The sequence below is a fragment of the Danio rerio genome, chromosome 8, assembly GCF_052040795.2.
Source record: "Danio rerio strain M-AB ecotype USA chromosome 8, GRCz13ab, whole genome shotgun sequence".
Lineage (NCBI taxonomy): Eukaryota > Metazoa > Chordata > Actinopteri > Cypriniformes > Danionidae > Danio > Danio rerio.
Genome location: NC_141028.1, coordinates 50,002,174 through 50,025,320, shown reverse-complemented (window position 1 = coordinate 50,025,320; position 23,147 = coordinate 50,002,174). Strand labels below are relative to the sequence as shown.

The window sequence follows — 23,147 nt, the reverse complement described above, 5'->3', positions numbered from 1 at the left end:
CTTCTATAAATGGGTCTATGAAAACCTTCAATATTTAAGGAACCTTTGCATTGCACTGAAGGTTCTTTATTGGAATTGATGGTTCTCTTAAGAAAAATCAATAACTTACCCTTTACAGTTTACACTATATGGTCTTTAGATTTTTTTAACTGTTCTTCAAACCAAACCTTACTTTTAAATAAACTGTCGATTATTCAAAGTTCTTTGGGGAACCCCCCAAATAGTGCTTCTATGGCATCACTGCCTGTCGTGAAAACTTTATTTTTAAGAGTCAATTGTTGGGTTGTAAAGAGTGTCATTTCAGTGTTTGGCTTGTCTGCCTGGGGTTTGTGTGAACACTTAAAGTAACTAAGTTCAGTTAAAAGATGGACACTTGAAAGCTGAATGAGGTCAGAGCGAAGCACGGCTCTGAAGACGAGCTCTCAAAGTGAGCTTCTGACACTTCTATTACCAACACAACACATGAAGTCATCTGTGTTTACAGCACACATCAGAGCTCAAGCACACAAATCAGCGCGACCGCAGGAACTGCACTGTTTTTATGTTGTCTCTGAGCCCTTTGTTTATTGATTATCTCTGATGTGATTCAGTTTATGAGTTGAGAAAGAAATGCTTATAATGTGGATTATACATGCCATAAATTAAAATAATACGTTAACCATGCCAAAACATAAGTGCTTAATTAGTTAATGCCCAATGGAGGGTTTTGTAGTGAATGTTATGAAATGAAAATTCATCATAAACCACAGGAAAACCTGTTTATGATTGGCTTTAAAGCTTCATGCAGTGCTTTTCAGCTGTCAGTGCTAATTCCCAGATATAACAATAGAAAATCTGTTCATGTTTTCAAAGTGGGCCGGGATGATTATATGTCTGATATATAAAGGGACACATTAAGATTCATAAATAAATTATGTGTTATTGAACCATTAAAACCATATGTGCATAAAACACAGCAGGCTTTGAAGTAGTCAAGCACTTAAATTATTAATTGAAGAGCTCACAAGCCTTTCCTCAAATCATCTGACCCTTTTGAGAAGTGAGGCGAGTTTTTAAACAGCCTTTTGCATTTTGAAAATGAGGGGGTCTATGCAATGAGGGGATTAATTTTGCAGTCTGTGATTCTGAATTCTTACTCAGATAGACATGTCTGCATTGCTGTAGACTTTTTATCCTTTACTGGTCTGTCAAGAATGAATGAACTGGCACATACTCATGCAATTGCGGAGATCTCTGACTTAAATGTAATGCTTTTTTTTATTTGAGGGGTAAAATGGCATGCTTTTCTTTTAAAGATCAATGATCAGAAATAAATCTTTTATATACTATATGATAAGTAAACAACAATTAATCATATATCTGCATCATAAAACATTGGGATTGACATGTTTTTTTATGTTTTTGTCTTCTTTTTAAGGCATTTATTTTATTATAAATACAGCATAAACAGCAAATAGTATTACAATTATGGATGGTGATATATAGATGGAGATACACAATAAATGCGCTATATAAATACACATTACATTACATATATATATATACTGACTGGCCATTTTATTAGGTACACCTTACTACTACAGGGTTGCACTCCCTTTTGCCTTTAAATCTGCCTTAATCCTTCACGGCATATATTCAACAAGGTACTGGAAATATTCCTCAGAGATTGTGGTCCATATTGACATGATAGCATCACACAGTTGCTCCAGATTTGTCAGCTGCACATCCCTGATGTGAATCTCCTGTTCCACCACATCCCAAACGTGCTCTACTGGATAGAGATCTGTTGACTGTGGTGGCCAATTGAGTACAGTGAACTCATAGTCATGTTTAAGAAACCAGTCTGAGAGGATTCGCACTTTATGGCATGGTGCGTTATCCTGCTGGAAGTAGCCATCAGAAGATGGTACACTGTGTAATAAAGGAATGTACATGGTCAGCAAAAATTGTCAGGTAGGCTGTGGCATTGACACGATGCTCAGTTGGTACTAATAGACCCAAAGTGTGCTAAGAAAATATCCCCCACACCATGACACCACCAGCCTGAACTGATGAGGCAAGGCAGGATGATTCCATGGATTTCATGTTGTTGATGCCAAATTCTGACCCTACCCTCAGAATGTCGCAGCAGAAATTAAGACTCATCAGACAAGGCAATGTTTTTCCAATCTTGTTCAATTTTGGTGAGTCTGTGCAAGCCTCAGTTTCCTGTTCTTAGTTGACAGGAGTGGCACCCTGTGTGGTCTTCCGCTGCTGTAGCCCATCAGCCTCAAAGTTGGAAGTTTTGTGCATTCAGAGATGCTCTTCTGCATACTTCGGTTGTAACTCGTGGTTATTTAAGTTACTTTTGCCTTTCTATCAACTGGAACCAGTCTGGCCATTCTCCTCTGACCCCTGGCATCAACAAGGTATTTGCTGCCGTTAACTGGATATTTTCTCTGTTTCAGATCATTCTCTGTAAACCGGAGAGATGGTTGTGCGTGAAAATCCCAGTAGCACAGCAATTTCTGAAATACTCAGACCAGTCTGACACCAACCCCATGTTTTGTTCAAAGTCATTTAAAACACCTTTCTTGCCTATTCTGATGCTGGATTTTAACTGCGGCAGATCATCTTGACAATGTTGCTGCTCCATGTGATTGGCTGATTAGAAATTTGCAATAACCAGCAGTTGGACAGGTGTACCTAATAAAGTGGCCGGTAAGTAAATACAATAAAATTTTAGATTTAACGTGTTAATAGGTTTTTATTCATGATTAAAACAATAGTACATTGCTGTGTTTACTTACTTTATTTTAAAAAGCATGCCAATAAAGTATTTTTTCCAAAGTAAGACAAACATGGAACATCTTTGGTAAAAACCAAATCCTTTTGATTCAGATACACTTGATAACACGATGCACATGTATATGTGACCTATTTCAGAGTACAAAACAGTTTGAGAGGAGAACAGAGACATGATAAGCAGATTAAGGCCATGGTCCTCCTGTATCTGTAACCAACACGGCCTTCAGGCCCCAAATCCACCCGCAGCTCCGGCTCTTAAAACCACACACATACTGCAATATAAAAAAATAAGCTCATGCGAATTCAAGCTGATACTTGCACTTTTTCCCTCAAAGCACAGTTTGAAGTGCGCAGGGATTCACTTTGACTTGCCAGTTGACAACTTCAGGAAGATCAGTAAGGAAAAAGGAGTTTTGTCGAAGAGGATGAAGACGACCTTCGTGTCCACCTCATCTCACATGTAGGACTCTCCTGTTGTCAGAATGTAAAACGTCACCAGAAACATAAGCTTTGACTCGTCTAAAAAAAAAAGCTAACAAGATTTCCATTCATTTAAACTTATCAAAATTCCCACTAGAGCCCGGGGAGCTTTCTTTCTCGCAACCCTCTTTTCTTTCATCCATGGTTAAATATGTAAATAAAATGTCTAAAGTCATTCTTCAAAGGGGAACAAAAGAAAAAAGGGGGGCTGAGAGAATGGGGGGAGGCAGCCCTAAAATGCCTTCCTTTCTCCATAACATTAGCCAGAGGGGGGCCAGCTTCTAGGCAGAGAGGAACAGCAGGGGAGCGCGCAGCCTCCATACAATCACACATCTCTCCAATCCCTCACACACAAAAAACATGAAATATCTTTTCAGTCTGAGCCATCAAAGGGCCTCCCTTCTCTTTATTAGTTACAGAATTATCTCACACTTTCTGATTTCCACCAAGATGGAGCCCAGCGAGCTGCTGCTGCTGCTGTGCTTTGGAAGAGATAAAGTTCATGTGTGTGAGTGTGTGTTTGTGTGGGTGTCTGTGCGTGCGTGTGTGGGTATAAAGGATAACTGTAGAAATGACTGAGTATGAAACGGTGAGGGCGGTGGATGCTAGACGCAGAAATAAACACAAAACATGAAAGGGAAAGTAGAAGCTGCCAAGGCTACTGATGATAAAGATTGAATGGTCATGATTCTCCGCTCTGTTCTTCTCCCGCTCTTCAAAGCCAAATCCTCACGGCCTGCAAAACAATCACACAACAGAAACGTGTAAAATAAAGTATGAACAAATCAGCCCGGATGCGCAGCGGTAAAGCAGGGCATCTCAATTAAACGCCCTCCCTGTATTATATGTATGTTTCAGAAGCGTCAGTCATTGAGATAATGAGGCTGTCTGTGTGTGTGTTTCATACAGGGCTCTGATACGTTACACATCCTGAAAGGCTTCATTATTAGAGAGAGCAATGAAATGGTGTTTACATATCAAAGCCAGGAAAAATGATGGTATGTTTGTACATGTGATCATCATTATTAACGACTCCATGGGTTAAACGGCATGTCAAATAGGCATTTTATGAATGAAACACTCAGGTTGTTGATTATCTTCCAGTATTGTCAGACTGTATAGGGTTTTTGAGCACTTGGATAGGCTGAAGCATCATACAGTACACCTATCAAAAAGATAGTTCACCCCAAATTTAAATGACCTCATCATGTACGATCCCTCATGTAGATTAAATCTTTATGAGTTTCTATGAGTTCCCATACTTCCATATTGGTAAAAAATAATAATAATAAATTTAAATTAATGGGTAATTGGGAATAAGTGCCCAGGGTTACATTTTTAAGAACCAATAAAAGAAACTTGAACTATAGTGAAAGGTGAGTAAATGATGACAGAATTAAAATTTTTGGGCAAACTGTCCCTTTAATAGATGTTTTCTTCCATTACATCGTTAGTGGATGTCAATAAACCTTTCAACAGTGACATCTGTATTAAAATGAAATGATTCCTTTTTTAATTTAACAAGAACAAGCATTCTACCAATACTCTCCTGCTTGCCTAAAATGCTTGAATGTTCTACAATCAAAAAAATCGGTATTGCTTTTCATAATTTTTTTCTTCATCTATGTTAAGCTTCTTGGACACAATCTACATTGCAAAAGTACCATATATATGAGGGGTGCCCAAACTTTTTCTCATAAATGACAAAAAACCAAACCTGATTGAGGGCTGTGGGCCGAAAATATACCAAACCCTATTACATTAAATTTGCCAAGGGGAATTTCCTTATTTATTTGGTGATATAAAAAATAAACTAGAAATCGTGTTCTTTTAGCCATAGGTTATCATTATTATTTTAATTGCTTATTACTATTTATCAGAGAAGTGTCAGCATATTATTGGATACAAGATGTGGGTCAAACAAATTATTTTAAAGAAGTGCACCTTAAAGGGTTAATATCTAATGCAGTATAATTTTTAACATTTTATAATGAACTTATTATTGTAAAAACATAGTCAATTCAATTCATAACACAATGGAGTTTAATGCCCAATACACTAGTCGAGCTGCATCTGCGTTTGATATGCTCATAGATGTCAGATGTACTTTATGTCAAGTGACAATATTCACATTTTAAAAGTCTGATTCATTCACAACCTTTAATTGAATCATTTATTTTCAGTTGCCATATTTTGTAGCTCAGCAATAAAAACAAGAAACAAAAGAATACTGTAAACTCAAAAATTAAACTGACGATTTGTCAAAGGCATTCATTTACATTTACATTTACATTTAGTCATTTAGCAGACGCTTTTATCCAAAGCGACTTACAAATGAGGACAAGGAAGCAATTTACACAACTAAGAGCAACAATGAATAAGTACTAAAGGCAAGTTTCAGGTCTGTAAAGTCTAAGAAGGGAAGTGTTAAACAAGTCCTCAAACCATACACAACAACTGAAACAAATCTTAAATGTACTTACAGGCTGCTGGTCTAGATGCTGATAAAGTGCTTCTCCTGCATTCAACCCAACCATCAACATTGTCCCTCACTTTTTAGATGGGATAGCGGGCAAAATAAAACATTACCTTGGGCCAACTTTGGCCATCTCTGATGCAAATAAAGTGTTCAGATGCAAAAGTGCTGTCTGAAGAATTCTACTCAAATAGACATTTTTCTCAGCCTCCCATGTGTAGGGGTTCAGTAATTTCACTTTTTCTGGCAAATAATTGTATTTTCATTGCCTTTAAAATGAAATAACTGAACATAATCATAGGAGACTGAGAAAAAAGTTCATTTAAGAGGAAAATTTCAGACAACTCTGAGAGATTTCTGCATTTGAAGTCTTAAAATTTAATTTGACTAAATACAGGCATAAACAGGGTGAAACTAGTTGAAACTAACCTGGCCAGTTGAAAACACATTAAATTGGTTTGCTTTTGTATTGCACATGCTCATGTGGTCAAATGCATTTGAATTGAACAAATAAGACTGCTCTATAATGACCTATCACATGATTAATGGATGTGTTGTGAGAGAGTGCACCAATTCCTATATTTCGCTACATTGGACTAAACACAAGGATTACATCACTTTTTTTCATCCTCATACCGTTCATACATTTGCCTTTTGACTGTAAGTTGCATATAGCTACATTTCCAATTTCTGTGATAAGCAATTGTGCCAATGCATGCCAGGGTCAGTCACATTTGCACTGCCGATTCCGGGACTTCATTAGGCCTTGTGGGGGCTTCCTTGGGATCAACAGACAGGATGCTTTGTCTGCCAAATACCTTGGGCCAAAGTGGACCAGCATGGGATTTAGGGATGATCAAGAACAATAGTGGAGATGCATGGCACCACTGTCTACACTGTAAGAAAAAAAAATTGTTAAAAAAAAGGTCAAATGACTGGCAGCTACGGCTGCCAAACAAATACCATAAAATTACGGTAAAATGTCTTTGTTGAAATAAAGTGCAAAAAATAATAATAGTGTTTCTTTGTAAAACTCTTAGTGTATAACTTTATTGAACGGATTTGATCGTAATCAAGGAAAAGTCTGTAAAATAAGAGTTTTTCTGTAAACATTTTAATGAAAATATCTGTAGATTTATTATTTTTTGCACTTTATTTCAACAAAGAAATTTTACCATAATTTTATGGTTTTTGTTTGGCAGCTGTAGCTGCCAGTCATTTGACTTTTTTTTACGATTTTTAAATTTTTTTTACAGAGCATGTAATTACAATTTATTACTTTAATTTTACGTAATTTTAAATGTACTTAATAGAAAACAGGTAAAAACACTGTGTAAATAATATGGCAATTTTATTGTTTAAAACAGACAAATTGCTGTAATTTCTCATTACTTATATAATACATAAAATAACAGTCAAGCTGTTAATTTACAGATATTGTTTGTAATTTTTACAGACTTTTGAATATAATTTAGAATAACAGAAAAAATACTGTATAAATAATACTGTAATGTCCCTGTACAAAAAACAATAAATGTCAGTAATTTGTCTTTAATGATAAAGTACCTAAAATGAAAGTCAAACTGTGAATTAGAGAGATTGCTTGTCATTTTACTAAGTTCTACATATAATTTTAAATGACAAAAAATTACTGTAAAAAATGTAGGTATATTTTCTGTAAAAATTATTATTTTTTTTTTTACAGTGTAGATTTAGGTGAAGCAGCATTTGTATTACACACCGCTTTTGTGTGACATAATGCTGAATAGCTGTTTGTTTCAGGTGCACTATGACACATTAATAAATTATAGTCCAATAGAAAACCTTTGTTTTGTTGTAGCTTTAATTCACTTTTCCCTCACTGCTGAGAACTCTAGGTTCAGGTCATTTCCATGCTTGGCTGACCACTTGTTATCAGATAACGGTAACTGCATGTGCAAGCAGGGCCTGCATTGGAGACTATAAGTGAAGTTTTATGAGTGCAACAGAAAGCCAGGTGAATGTCATAAACCACTGAAACAAAACTTGTTCAACAGAAAGTCTGTTTGCATTTTGACATCCAAATTGAACTGATATTGCAAAATTGCATGAAGAAGAATCCACAGTTATTGCATAGGAAAAGATCACCTATTTAAATTGCTACTATCACATTACTAAATTCAAAGTTTCACTTGAAACCAATGAAAAGTATATTGAATTTGTTAACGTCTCTGAAGCATATCACAAATCTCATGTCTCGTATACAGTTCCACAAAACTCATAATATGGGACAAACTTTGTTGCTCAAAACATTTCTAAAATATGTTAAAAAGCATTTTACAATATGTCATAAAAGTGTTCATACAGTGTTCAGACAAAGATCCCAAGACAACTACAGTTGTCATGTGTTACATGGATAATAGTGATGGTAAGTTCGGATCATTTTACTGACTCTGATCTTTGAGTCTCGTTCAGTGGGTAGCACGTTTGCCTCACAGCGAGAAGGTTGCTGGGTCGCTGGTTCGATCCTCGGCTCAGTTGGCGTTTCTGTGTGGAGTTTGCATGTTCTCCCTGCGTTTGCGTGGGTTTCCTCCGGGTACTCCGGTTTCCCCCACAGTCCAAAGATATGCGGTACAGGTGAATTGGGTAGGCTAAATTGTCTGTAGTGTATGAGTGTGTGTGTGTGTGTGAGTGTATGTGTGGATGTTTCCCAGAGATGGGTTGCGGCTGGAAGGGTTCCGCTGCGTAAAAACTTGCTGGATAAGTTGGTGGTTCATTCCGCTGTGGCGACCCCAGATTAATAAAGGGACTAAGCCGACAAGAAAATGAATGAATGAATGTTACGAATTGCTTCCAAACACATCTACAACTAGCCCAAAGAGTTGATCACACGACAGATAAGTCATAAATAGAATATTATAAGAAGGAGGTAATGTTTACCTGCTCTTTTGTCTATGAAGGTATTGTTGTCTCTTTGCTCAGCTCACCTCTTCATGTCTTCAAATGTCAGTGGTTCGTTCACGTTACACTGACAATCACATATAATCTTAACCAATGTACACAGTCTGAGTCGATACGATAATTAGTTCACCTTTCAAGTCTTCTAATTCTTGAGTCGTTCGTTCATCACGTGACAGAATGACTCAGGCCCGATAGAGGACTCAAGAGATGAAAGGTTCAATTCTTTGTCCGGCTCTAAATGCATATAATTGGCCCGTGAGGAACGAAACTCAGACCCGATAGAGTATTTGAGAGATGAACGAATCAATTCTTTTTCCAGCTCTAAACGCATATTACTGGCTTCTGCCTTTCCACGATGAACGACTCAAAAGAGTTGAAATGAACGATACCACCTGCACAAATGTGCACACGCGCGGATGAACGAATTACTCCCTGAGAGGACTCGTAGTTCCTGAGTCATGTTGAAGATTTGTTCAAAATGAACCAATTGTTTATGAACGACCCATCACTAATGGATAAATCATGGTTTTACTAGGTAATGTGAGAGCACTAAGCTATCTGGTATCTTTTGGCCCATGAGGCCTTCTGTGCCTTCTTCATGTCTGTCACATGATGAGACTTATTAAAAACAGCCAGCTTATGCAAAGATACCTTTCATGGTCTTTTTGAGTTAATTTAGATGTAAAATAAAGCACATTTATTTTTCATTACTACTGTTGGGTAATGTATTTTACTGATAAACTTGGCAAACAAGTAATACTCTTTGGTTGTCACACATTAAACATGGTTGAATTTCAGAAGTAAAGCTTAAATGTTTTGAACATAGTTTGCTTAATGTTTATATCTGAATAAACGCCATTAAAAATGTTCATCTCATAAAGCGATCATGTCTCTTCAGAAGACCGGCATGCAGAAGTCTCTCAAATGTGATTAAAAATATCTTGGAACAACATGAGGGTGAGCTAATCATCACAGAGATTTCATTTATGGGATGAGCTAACCTTAATGTTCACCCCTGCTTGCTTAAAATGAGTTGAACTCTGACATTTGATTTTAACAATACTAACTTTTACACTATAAAGTTGGCACGTATATATGCCCTTGAGGAGAGTGATGGTCACAGCTAGGCTAAGACTATAGGCCCTGGCTTGCCAGCCATTACCGCCAACTTGAGTTAAAATGAATCTGCTGAAACGAGACTGAAAAGCTCTTTGTCTAAGAATTCATCCTTAGGCATTTTATCCTGTGCTCATGCAACTATTTACAACTGAGCACAGAGGGCGAAGACTGGAAACTACCATAGCATATGTTAAGAATGTCTTTTATGTCATTACACACCCACATCTGTTCATAAGGCCACTTGTTCTGTGTTTTCATGTCGAGGACGGAATTTTGCATATTCATTTGAAGCATTGTAAAGGGCAGAGGGATTTCTAAAAGCACTCAGTGTTGTGTACAAAACTTGGAAATTAATGTGATTTCTGGCACAACAGTCTTTGTTACATGAGCACTGTAACAAAATGTAGTAAAAAAAAGTTTCTGATGTAAATAATGCATTAAAAAAATCATGTAGATGTTAGAAGAACAAAGCTGGAAGAAGTTTTCAAGGCATGTTTGATTTATGTGTGAAGTCTGTGGTTAACATTTAACATCTTGTAAATTACAGACTGAAAAAAAAAGTTCAGTGTAAATTTGTCTTGTCTTGTTTTTTTTTAGCAAAAAAATATCAAAAATATTTAAAAAAAATTTAATTAAAATTAAAAAAATATTAATTCTTAGATTAAAATTATTTACTTGAAAAGCATGATTACTTTTTGCCTTACAATTATGTAAGATATTAAGTCTTAATAAAATAATAATAGGATGTCACGGTGGCTCAGTGGTTAGCACAGTCGCTTCACAGGAAGAAGTTCACTGGTTCAAGCCCCATATTCGCGCAGGTTTACTCCGGGTGCTCTGGCTTCCCCCACTGTTCTAAGACAGGCGCTATAGCAGAATGGGGTAAACTAAATTGATCACAGTTTATGTGTGTGAATGCGAGTGTGTATATGTGTTTCCCAGTTCTGGGTTGTGGCTGGAATAGCATCCGCTGTGTAAAACATATGCTGGATAAGTTGGCGGTTCATTCTGCTGTGGCGATCTCATGATAAACAAAGGGACTAAGCCGAAAGAAAAATAATGAAGGAATAAAAAAATAAAAATAATAATAATAATAAAAAATTTAAATATAAAATTAGTGTTTAGGGTAATAAAACAAGACAGAATAGCAAGATTTTTATACCTTAAATATAAATTTAAAAAATGTTAACATAAGACATCAGCAAGACGTTTTAGCTTGATTAATCAATTTAAAAGATATCGCACAAAAATACTCCAGTGATGAAATAAAATAATTAAAAATTTTTAAAATATATCAGACAGAAAGAAAAAAAAATACAAGACTGAATGTAAATACTGCTCTAATAATTGTACTCTGCATTAATAAATCTCATCTTTTTTTAAGTTTGTGTTTTTGATAACTTAAGTGGCAATATATATATATATATATATATATATATATATATATATATATATATATATATATATATATATATATATATAGGCATTATTGGATATTCTATAAAATGCTTGTGTGGGGTAAGAGATTAAAGACTCTTCAGCCATCAGTTCTAGTTCATTCAACAATAAAAAGCGAGGGGTATTTCAAGGAGTAAAAAAATCTTTTCTTTCCACTCTTTCTTCCCACAATGGCCAGAGCGTGAAAATCGTCAGTTGTAGAGAGAAAGGAGACACATCTCGACTGGAAAGCCGCTGAATCCTTTTGGTCGTCTTCGGCGAGAGATTTCTCACTGACTTGCGCCGAAAAGTCTTCCGTAAATCATCAGAAGGGTGTTATCCGGGGAAAGAAAACAACAACAACAAATGGCCAGTGAGTAATTAACTGTGATCTTGTGGTAAAATTGTGACGAGGATTTGAGGTCTACACAGCCAGTTCCGCACGGTTTAAGGATAATCAGTGTGTCAGTTTGGGCTTTCTTATGTAAAGCAGCTGTCTTTGAAGGCGGATCTTTTGGTAGGTTAGTTCAGGACGGTGGCGGAGGAGCTCAGACACAGACAGCGCGCGAGGCAGAGAGCTGCTCTTCAGGGAGAAACGGACACGAGCTAAAGTGAATACTCACACGTTTACGGAGAGGATTCGTTCATTCATTTAACATGACTGCGATGTAACGACACCGTGCCTTCAGTTTGGTCAGTTTGGATACACTTTGCGGAGGATGTGTGTGTGTTTAAAGTAGCGCGGGAGCTATTTGAAAAGTAAGTGTACTTTTGTGAAGAAACAGACCGTCAGCGATGTTTCACAGAACTGGAGAGATTTAAAGTACGGGTATATCATCTGTGGACTGGGAATTGAACATTAACAGCGCGAAAGCTCTCAAAATAGTGAAAGTTTTTTTCATTTTTTTTTCATCTGTTTGAAGATTTTTACGCACTAAATTCTCCTGTTACTCTTTTTTGGGATATAATAACTTTTTAAATTAAAACTAAAACAACAATGAAGAAACTTTTCTAGTGAAACAAAGCTTTTCGGAGAACAATATCTGCTATACATGAGTTAATATTGAAAGACAATGTTTGCTGCCGGTGTCGGAATCAGCCTTGGGCTGCTGTGCTTTGCTGGGTTTTGTTCTGCGATCAGTTCCATCGACCCGGACCGGCCAGGTGAAGGAAGATGCCAGGAGATTGCCATTCCTCTCTGTAAGGACATTGGCTACAACTTAACAGTTATGCCGAACTTAATGGGACATGAAGATCAAAATGAGGCAGCCATAAAGCTGCATGAGTTTGCTCCGCTGATTGAGTTCGGCTGTCACAGCCATCTGAAGTTTTTCTTGTGCTCACTCTACGCACCCATGTGCACAGAACAGGTATCCACACCTATCCCAGCATGCCGAGTGATGTGCGAGCAGGCAAGGCAGAAGTGTTCTCCCATCATGGAGCAGTTCAACTTTCACTGGCCTGAGTCGCTGGACTGTTCCAGACTGCCAAATAAAAACGACCCCAATTACCTCTGTATGGAAGCTCCCAACAATGGCACAGATGAGCCCCCAAAGGGCTCCCACACTCAGTCGCCAGACTCCCGACCCCCTCGGCCAGGTAACAGCCAAGAACTGCCTATTAAAGAGAGGGTCGGTAAGACCACATGCAGCAACCCTGGAAAGTTTCATTATGTGCAGAAGAGTGAGTCCTGTGCCCCCAAGTGTTACTCCAACGTAGATGTGTACTGGAGCCAGGGCGACAAACGCTTCTCCATGGTGTGGATTGCTATCTGGTCCATACTGTGCTTCATCTCTAGTGCCTTTACTGTCCTCACCTTTCTCATTGATCCCCAGCGCTTTAAGTACCCTGAGCGGCCCATCATCTTCCTTTCTATGTCCTACTGTGTCTACTCTGTGGGCTTTCTTGTAAGACTTTTTGTGGGGGTGGAAAATGTGGCCTGTGATCGTGACACTGGAGTTCAGTACATCATCCAGGAAGGCCTGGAAAGCACTGGCTGCACCATAGTCTTCCTCATTCTTTACTACTTCGGGATGGCCAGTTCCCTGTGGTGGGTCATTCTTACTCTCACATGGTTCCTCGCAGCTGGAAAAAAATGGGGTCACGAGGCCATCGAAGCCAACAGCAGCTACTTCCATCTGGCGGCATGGGCTATACCAGCCATCAAGACCATCATGATCCTGGTTATGAGGAAGGTAGCAGGAGACGAGCTCACTGGAGTCTGCTATGTAGGCAGCATGGATGTCAAAGCCTTGACTGGTTTTGTTCTTATTCCTCTCTCTTGCTACCTCATCATCGGCACTTCATTTTTACTCTCAGGGTTTGTTGCACTCTTTCACATCCGTAAGGTCATGAAGACCGAGGGAGAGAATACGGATAAGCTGGAGAAGCTGATGGTTAGGATCGGCGTGTTCTCTGTGCTCTACACAGTCCCCGCCACTTGCGTCATCGCCTGCTATTTTTACGAGCGTCTCAACATGGATTATTGGAAGATTCTAGCAGGAGAACAGAAGTGCGCCGATGACGGTAAAAGTGGGGAAGAGTGCGTGATGAAGAGCTCCATCCCTGCCGTAGAGATTTTCATGGTAAAGATTTTCATGTTGTTGGTGGTGGGCATCACCAGCGGCATGTGGATCTGGACCTCTAAAACACTGCAGTCGTGGCAGAATGTTTTCAGTCGCAAACTTAAGAAGAAGACAAGGAGGAAGGCTGCATGTGTTTTCACTGGAAGTGGACCTTACCTCAAGCCTCATCCTGCACTAAAAGGACACAAAACTAAGTACGAACCAGCAGGTCCTCCTGCAACTTGTGTATGAGCTGGGTCTCTACGCACACGCAAACAGCCAGAAATGAAAACTCTGAACTTTAACAAACTGCTTTATAAAAGGACAAGCCAGCAAAGAACTCCACAATTCTCGTATTTATTATATGCAAACTTCAGGTGCAGCATCCCCAACAAGTTTGTTCAGTTCCTAGTGTTTGTGCTGCATCTGAAACTTTGCAGACTGGAATTACAAAACAAAGTAAAAGGGAGTGAGTCCCTTGTGCTGTCATTGGGATGCCTATATCTTGTCATGTGCAATAGTTTGTTTCCCTTAGTGACAGAGAAAAAGGGACTCTGTAGAGCTGTGATTAAAGACAATGAAAGGACTCGACAAACAATGGGTGTGAATGGCTGGAGGAAAAGCAGCTCCTCTGTGGTGTAGTCATGTGGCTTTTCTATGGAAATGAAGGCTGTGTCATACACAACTGCATTGACATTGGAGTGCAGCTGCTCAGTAAGGCTTTGGCAGAGAATGAACTGCCTATTTTTAGGCCTTTAAATGGAACAAAGTGAATCTTTAAGCACTAAATATTGCCAACACAATGAGAAAAACCTTGTTATTTGAGTGGTTTTGTACAGTGAGATCATGTCCCTGGTTTGTTTTGTTACACCAAGCTCTTTTTAATGTCCATACATTTGTGTATATTTCTAAAGGTCCATATTTTATAAGAATAAATAAAACAATTTAGTTTTACATGTTTGAAGTGAGAAGCATCTTATTATTTATGTTAAGTTTAAAAAGTTTTTTTTTTCCCTCATAAAGCAATCTGTCACATTTTAATATTAGAAAAGTGTTTGCTGTGGATCACTAAAGCAATATTCTTCATCAGTCATACCTTACCAAACATCCTTAAGGTAAAAATAAAAACTAAAATCTACCTTAAAAGGATAGTTTAACTGAAAATGAACATTTTGTCATTATTTACTCACCCTTGTGTTGTTCCAAACCTGTATGACTTTCTTTCTTCTAATAACACAAAAGGAGTCCATACAATATAAATCAATGTGGTGTACAACAATAAACAAACTCCTCTTGGTATGGAACAAACTAATGCATAAGAAAGAAATACCATATAGAGTTGTAACAACATGAGGGTGACAACGTTTTGGTTAAACTATTCCTTTTAAGAAAGATTGTATTGTAATGACATCTATTGATTAGAGCTAACCAACTTTCTTTGCCTGCAAATGTTTTAGAAAAGAGAAAAATCATTCATGTTTTTGAGTTAGTTAGACTTATGATTCCCACAATGGTTAGTAATAAGTAGATTACTAATATAAAAAACCTATAATGACATCAAAGATTTGAAAGAAAGGTTTAATTTAGGACCTTTTTCTGTTCATTAAATTGCCCCTGGCTTTCATATTCCTTATCTTATTAAAATTAATCTATTCACTTCCATGTTTCATTGATAAACAATACTGAAGCAAAGGCTTTAAAGTTTGTTTTGTTTTGGTCTCCAGGTTTGGCTTTTTTATCTCGGTTTTATTTGTACTATCAAATTGGGTCATTTTTGAAGTGTTGGCTTTGATTTAACAGTGCCTTTTTTCACAGTGCACAGTAGATCGCTCAAAAAAATGTAACTAGCATTCACATATGAGTCTTTCTATGCTTACATTTTTTTAAAATGCAAAACCTTACACTACTTATCTATCTATCTATCTATCTATCTATCTATCTATCTATCTATCTATCTATCTATCTATCTATCTATCTATCTATCTATCTATCTACTGTCCTACCATCCATCCATCTGATGGAAATCTACACCAATCTATTTAACTCAATTTTAAGGTTTTAATACCTTAATATTGACTTGACCTGATAAACCCAAGTTCACGATACACATACAATGAACGTTAAAGTTGTTTGTCTTGCAAATATATAGATCTTTTTAACATTACGCCCTTTTGTAGTCTAATCACATCTGTCATTAGCTTAAATCTATAGAGAACTTTTGTGTAGACAGGTGGGGCTGACCTTCTGGCACTGCACAGTTAGATGAAAGTATAACACGCAATAAAAAAGGGAAGTACGTCTTTCTTATAACGTGCCCTATCATGCCCTGTAAGCTGGTTTTCCTGATGTGTTTTTGATTTGGTTTGATGCCTGACAAAATTAGAAGTATCTTCAATAGAATCAAACGCGTGGTTATTAAATGATCACATTATTGAGTTTGTGAAAAAGCAGTTTGTTTCCTCTAGCAAGGCACACACCCAGATTTATCATCAGGTGTCTTTTGATCTGTCTTCATTCTTAATGCGCCTGTAAATAAATCCACGCTGAGGATTTCAATTGGTTTTTTAAGATCAACTTTATGTTGACTTTGATCTTAACGTTCATACAGGAAACGCACAAATAGAAACTTAAGCACAAGATGTTTTGCTAGCCTTTTCAAATAATTACTGTGAACCAAACTCATTCATTCTACCTTCTTCAAAGACAACATATATAACTGGATCAAAGTATGTCTGTAGTTTTTTTTACCCCCACAAATTATTAAAGCTCGCTAAAGCCTAACACAACAATACAGTAAGTGGGTAATATAGCAAAGATTGATTGGGTCAGCGTTTATTACAATTTCAGTCATTAAAAGATTATAGTATGTTTGGACAATTTCTCTGCCCTTTAAAAGCTTACTTTAGGTGTCAAGTGCAGCGTGTGTGAGAAAGTGTGTGTGTGAAAAAAAGATCTAAAACAGGTCTGATCTGATGAGAAGGCTTGAGTGAAGTGTGTGTTCTGTACTTTGCCCAGGGGGTATTCAAGTCTCTACAAAGTCCTTGTAGTGTTTCAAAATTCAGGCACATGAATCAGAGAGGCCTCGTTTGACACACACACTCACACATGCACACATACACTTGTGTACACACCAAGCTGTTTAAGGGCCACCTGGACTCGGGGCCCTGGGGTGTGTGAGTCGAACTGTAAATATCAATGACAGTTACCACTCCACCTTCTCTAAAGACTATCTCACTTTTTCCTTTTCCCTTTTTTTTCTTCTTCTCTTCTTGCTTTTTTCTGTAGTTGTGACTTAAAGGTGGGTTCACCATGTGAAGATGGAGTGTGTGTTTGAAGTTGGGTAAGAGCTGAAGTGTAAAGGACAGCAGTCCGTTTCATTTTAATGCCACATCCAGTGCTCTGCACATCTGAAAGGGCTGCTTCTTAGTGTCCTGACAGCTTTATCTAAGTGTTTGCTCGCTCTGTTCGGTTTGCAAACATTCATTATTTAGTTTAGATTTAGGTAGTCAGTTTCAGGTAAGTTTCTTCTACACATTAATTGGTGACCCTGTTACAAGTGGTCAGTCAATGCGTCACTGTTAACACCTGATATTACAACACAATCTCACGGCAATTCGTAACTTTTTGATTTCGTAACTAATGAATTTGTACAATGTCATTCATAAATTTTAGTAAGATTTGCTTATCCCCCTGTGACGGTTGGGCTTCGGGGTGGAGTTGGAGGCCATGCCTCCTTTTTAAAATCACACATTTTCATACTACTGAACTCATACGAATTAGCCACTAAACTGACAAAACATAAAATACTTATGTTTCCTCGTGAGATCAGGCTGGATATTCACACTTAGTGAAGTTTATTCATAAACTAATTTCGAGAGGATCACGTGCTTATGATTTATCACGTCCAGTCTCGCATTTGCTAATCACTAATCTTCCAATCATATGAGCCCTAAGGCACCATAAATAGTCTAAGTTTTCAGTTCACTTTATCTTCGTTTGGAAGAAACCCCCCTCCTCCCCTATTCTCCTCCTTTACCTGTAATTGGGCGGCACGGCGGTCCAGTGGTTAGCACTGTGAACCACACAGCAAGAATACTGCCGGTCCTAGTTCGATAAGACCGGTGAGTGTTTCTGTGGGGAGTTTGTATGTCCTTCCCGTGTCCGCGTGGGTTTTCCCCGGGCTCTCCGGTTTCCTCCCACCATCCAAAGACATTCAACATACTTAACAATCAAGCTGGTCTAATTCCTTACGTTCCCTTAGCTACAGCGGCAGGGGAGTTCTGAGATCCACCGAGCTCAGGCTCCCTTCTTGCTCTGCCAACGGGAGGAAGCCCCGGGCTCGAGGAGCCCTTGAGCTCGGGGCTCTCTCCCGGGACAGCATGCCAAATAAGCTTTGTAAATCATCAGCTAAGTGTGAACTCTTGAAATACTTTTTATTAGCATTAAGGTTCCATGAATAACCATTAACATCAATGGTATCTTTTCATTCCATAGAAATATGGAAGTGTAAAGCTGTAAAAATCTGTAACTTGAAACAGTAAGTTTTCTTAATATATAATAGGAGTGAGAACCTACACTGGTCTCACAGTGGGGTTCGCTTGAGAGTATCATGCCATCGATTCTGTTCAGTTTCATATCATGGTACATTGATGATGCTTCACATAAACAATTTAAAATTTATTAGAAACACAATAATTCTTGTATTAAATTTATATACATATATATATATATATATATATATATATATATATATATATATATATATATATATATATATATATATAATTTACAATTTTTTCCATTAATACAAGCTAACAGATATACAGTATGTACTGTACCTTTAACTTTACCTGCTGAAAGAAAACATTCTTTTTGAATGTATCAAACTAATCCAAAGTACATGCACAGAACAACATGAGCATTTATAGCAAATAAACGTAACATATATATTACTCCACTTGCTTTTTGAGAGTTGTTGAGCGAGTTCTTAAACACCTGTGATTGATCATGTGCTCAACAGAAAATGCTGCGTTTGGTTCTAATGGTCAGCACAGCGCTCTCGCGCTGTTCAGCTAACAGTGACATGGGCACTCATGTTAAACGGCATCTTAGATCAGCTGATCCATTATTGACGGCGATGTGGTGGAGAAAACTGGCTCTGCAGACATGCTCGTGTCTGGATCCACAAGTAACGTTATTGTTGTAACAGTGGAGAGAAGAGATAAAATATTCCCTCATACACGCCAGCAGGTCAAAGTAGCCACAGGAAGTGAGAAAGAGCTAAGCTTGAATGTACTTCCCTGTGTGAAAGACTGTCTAGCACATTCACAAATAGTGAATTGTGCACAGTTATCTGCTTTTTAGGTAGTTGTCGCATATAAATTACTTATGATCTCCTCCCTTAGTAAGACATAGTAAGGGATCGCCATATAATGCATATGTGATCAATTATGTCAGTAGTAATAACCGGTTATGATAATTACTGACTGTATGTGTGTGAATGAGAGTGTATGGGTTTCCCAATGATGGGTTGCAGCTGGAAGGGCATCCTCTGCGTAAAACATATGCTGGGTAAGTTGGCGGTTCATTCTGCTGTAGCGATCCCAGATTAAAAAAAGGGACTAATTACTCTAAAGGGACTAATGACTTTAAAGCCTGATCTCATGAGGAAAGGTAACTATTGTACTTATTGCCAGTTTAGTGGCTAATTCATATAATTCATATGATTTCAGTGGAACAAAAAGGTTTTAACAGGAGGCGTGACACAAAACCACACCCCTAAACCCAACCGTCATTGGGGGATGAGCAAAGGGTTTTAAAATGTACATATGAGATGAAATATCATACAAATTTAGCCACCAAATCAAACGTTATAAATTGGCATGAGATAGCATTAGACATTCCCAAAATTCCCTCCATGACACTTTTGCTTTTTTGTTGACATTTCTGTATTTCTTTTCTGATCTAATTCTATTAAATCTTTTTAGGTTATTAAAATGTTTTTCTCAGAAAGAACTATCCCTTTAATGGGAAGATCAGTAAAATAGCAGGGCTGTAATCATCATAATACCATAGGTGGACAGGTAATTATAAACACCAGTAATTATAAAGACTTTTGTTAGTTGTTAGGACGACAAAAAGGTTTGACTGTTAAACTTAGGCTGGTCTGCTTCAGCCTTTTAACTGCACTTGTCAATGTTTAAAATTATGGCCAATCAAATTAAAGTAGGCGGGGCTTGCACTTGACAGAAGGAGCATACATTTCAGCACAAAGTGTCAGTTTAATACTGGAGGTGAGCGAGGTAAGAATGAAGTATAGCAAAAACACGACAAGAATGTTAAAACATTAATTTGCAGTGACAATCTTTTGTTTTTTTGTTTGTTTAAAATTAAGTATAGTTATGTATTTTATATAATCCTTATATAAATATGTGCATATTTGAAAATAATCACTCTGGTTTTTTGTATACTTTATAAAACAAAGTCTATATTTTTCAGTGTTCAGAGAGGGTTATTGATGGCTTTGATTCTTAGAAACTGCTTAACTGTCTAAAAATGACTTTTTATATGACAATATACTGTATATTTAAAGATGGATATTATATGAGACATCAGCATTAAAAAAGAAGGTCTATTTCAATAATATAATGCAAATGGAACATCCTTTCAGTGATTTTTTGTTGTTTATTATTGTTCTAGCTAATGTCAATTATCAGGCTTTATACTGTATGCTGATTCTGAAGTCATTAAAAAAACTATTTTATGTCATGATCATGTAATTTCAAACTAACTTATTTCTCCTCCTTTAGAAACACATTATGATAAGCTCTTGCTGTGCTGCTGGTCTTAGTGGTGCGCTAAGTGTGCAGACATGCTAACATAAATCTGTAGGCTGACTGACTGCAGGCAGGTTGGGCTGTCTTTGATCAGATGGTTTTTGAAGACGCCCGTACACTCATCACCACAGGCCCTTCAGCACCTGTGTTCCAGTCAGGACCTGTTTGAGAACAGCGTCGCTCTGGTCTTCTCACACACACACACTGAGAGAGAAAACACACTTTCACAATGCCTCTATTTCTTAAACTCAGTATTACCTTTAAGTTTTCTATAGTTATAAAAAACCCTTTTATATTCTATCTCTCTTGTCTCCTGTCTTTATGCAGATTGTCTTTGAAAAAAGCTTCTGTGAAATGGCTTGAAATAACAGCGCATGAAGGAGATTAGAGAGGAGACGCAGAGAGGGAGTCACTATAAAGAAGCTGCGTAAGCACCTTTCTGTCCCTCCCAATGGCAGATCTCAAGATTCAACTTTCCATTCAACTGTTTTACTGCTTCAAAGTGTAGTTTGATGTCTTAAGTGAAAGGGTTTATGATCATTGGGTTTTTAGGTTGCTCTTTGATCAGTTATTGACATTCATTTTCACACAGAAACTTCTCAAAGTAAATAATATTTTAGCTTATTGTATAGTTTGACATCTGACCTCAACTGTGATGGGTGTTGAATTTTTGAAAAAACTTTAAAGTTAAAAACAATGACTACAGTCAATTCAAGATGAAAAACATGAAAAACAAAAAGTGAAATTGTTAAATACCTGCTACAATTAATCAAAATTAAAACACAACCAAGTGTGACAAAGCCACTCTTAAATGGCATGGGTATATATTTTCGGCAATAGTCAAAATAATAGATTTTTCTTTAATGACAAATTAGAATATAAATAGTCACACTTTTTTTTTTTTTGATGGTCCGTTTGTTGAATTTAAGTTACACTGCATCTACATGCCAACCCATTCTCATTAAATTATAAGTAGACTGTTAAGTTTTGGTTAGGGTTAGTGTAAGTTGACATGCAAAGTATCTTATAGTCAGTTAAATGTTTGTTGAAGGAGCAGTATCAGATATTAAGCGGACAGTCTAATAATACTCAAATGGACCATCAAAAATAAAGACCATATTCCATGAAGACATTTAGTCAATTTCCTACTGTAAATATATCAAAACCCACATTTTTTTAGTAATGTGCATTGCTAACAGACAACTTTAAGGATCTTCTCAGTATTTCGATTTTTTTTAAATCACCAGATTCCAGATTTTCAAATAGTTGTACCATGGTCGTCATATGTTTGTATCACAAATATTGTTCTACCCTAACAAATGATACATTAATGGAAAGTATTTTAATTCAGCTTGGTGTTGATAAATATATCTCAGTTTCAAATGACACTTGTAAAATTGTTTTGCGATCCAGGGTCACAAATGAAAATAAAATCAGGATTTTCACAGGAAATATGTACACTAATCAATTTTATTAGATAAAAGGGGGGGCAACACAGTGGCTTAGCAGATAGCACTGTCGCCTCACAGTAAGATGGTCGCTGGTTTGAGCCCTGGCTGGGTCAGTTGGCGTTTCTGTGTGGAGCTTGCATGTTCTCCCCGTGTTTGTGTGGGTTTCTTCCGGGTGCTCCGGTTTCCCCCACCAAAGATGTGCTAAATATGCATATAATATTGGACTTGTATCTCTATGCGTCTATAAATAATTCTTAAGTATTCACACCAAATACATGTGCTTGTCATATTTTCATTTTTTTAGTTACTGATATTCTTGCTATCATCCTCCAGGCCAATATTCTACACACACATTTCCCAAACCAACTATTAACTTGCTGTAAACTGTCAATGCTTTATTTGCTGGCATTTCATTTTTAACAATAACTAAACAAAAACTCAAGTCCCACAAAATGCAACAGTTTTGAAATGGAATCTTGATAGAGTTCCATTCCGCACTTGTTAGACTGCCTCTACTGCCATGTGATTAAACCAGTAAATCTGCATTACTGTATGTGTGTGTGACTTCTGCTAAATGCAACTGAAGTTCCAGAAATAAAACTAAACAACATGGAGCATAAAGTACAAGTAGTTTGTGTCCTCAGATGAACTTTAAAAATTTGGTTGCAAAATGATCAACTGGATTCAAGGCTAGCAAATAAACATTAGTATATACAGGTGTGAGCATAGTGTGACTGAAAGAGGCAACAACAAAAAGGCCCTCACCACACTAAACCGCCACTTCTTCATCTGTGAGTCTTTTGGAAAAAGTGGTCCTTTGCAATTATCAGTTGTAAGAGTCATTACTGAAGAATCTGGAATAATGGCAACACTCCCATCTGCCCTGCAGCAGGGGCACTTTTTCCTTCGCCTTTCTATCTCACATTTTCAGTCACAACTCATCTGGGGCCACCTGCAATCAAACACCTCATCCACAGACAGTGAGAGAACGACAGATAAGATCTTCTATAAAAACAAACACCAGAGATGTGTGTGTTTACGTCTGCAACTGTGTGCT

General features: G+C 37.3%; 1 protein-coding gene and 1 long non-coding RNA gene across 2 annotated transcripts; one reads left to right on the top strand and one right to left on the bottom strand.

Annotated features, from left to right (window-relative positions):
• Positions 1 to 2,776: 2,776 nt before the first annotated feature.
• Positions 2,777 to 23,071, bottom strand: LOC147835778 (uncharacterized). Its single transcript, XR_015498413.1, has 2 exons — positions 22,856 to 23,071; positions 2,777 to 4,003 (listed from the first exon to the last, which is right to left on the bottom strand). It is a non-coding gene; the product is annotated as an uncharacterized LOC147835778 (long non-coding RNA).
• Positions 11,777 to 14,757, top strand: fzd10 (frizzled class receptor 10). Its single transcript, NM_130917.2, is given in 1 exon segment — positions 11,777 to 14,757. A coding segment is annotated over 1 exon segment (1,743 nt). The 5' UTR covers positions 11,777 to 12,312; the 3' UTR covers positions 14,056 to 14,757.
• Positions 23,072 to 23,147: the final 76 nt, after the last annotated feature.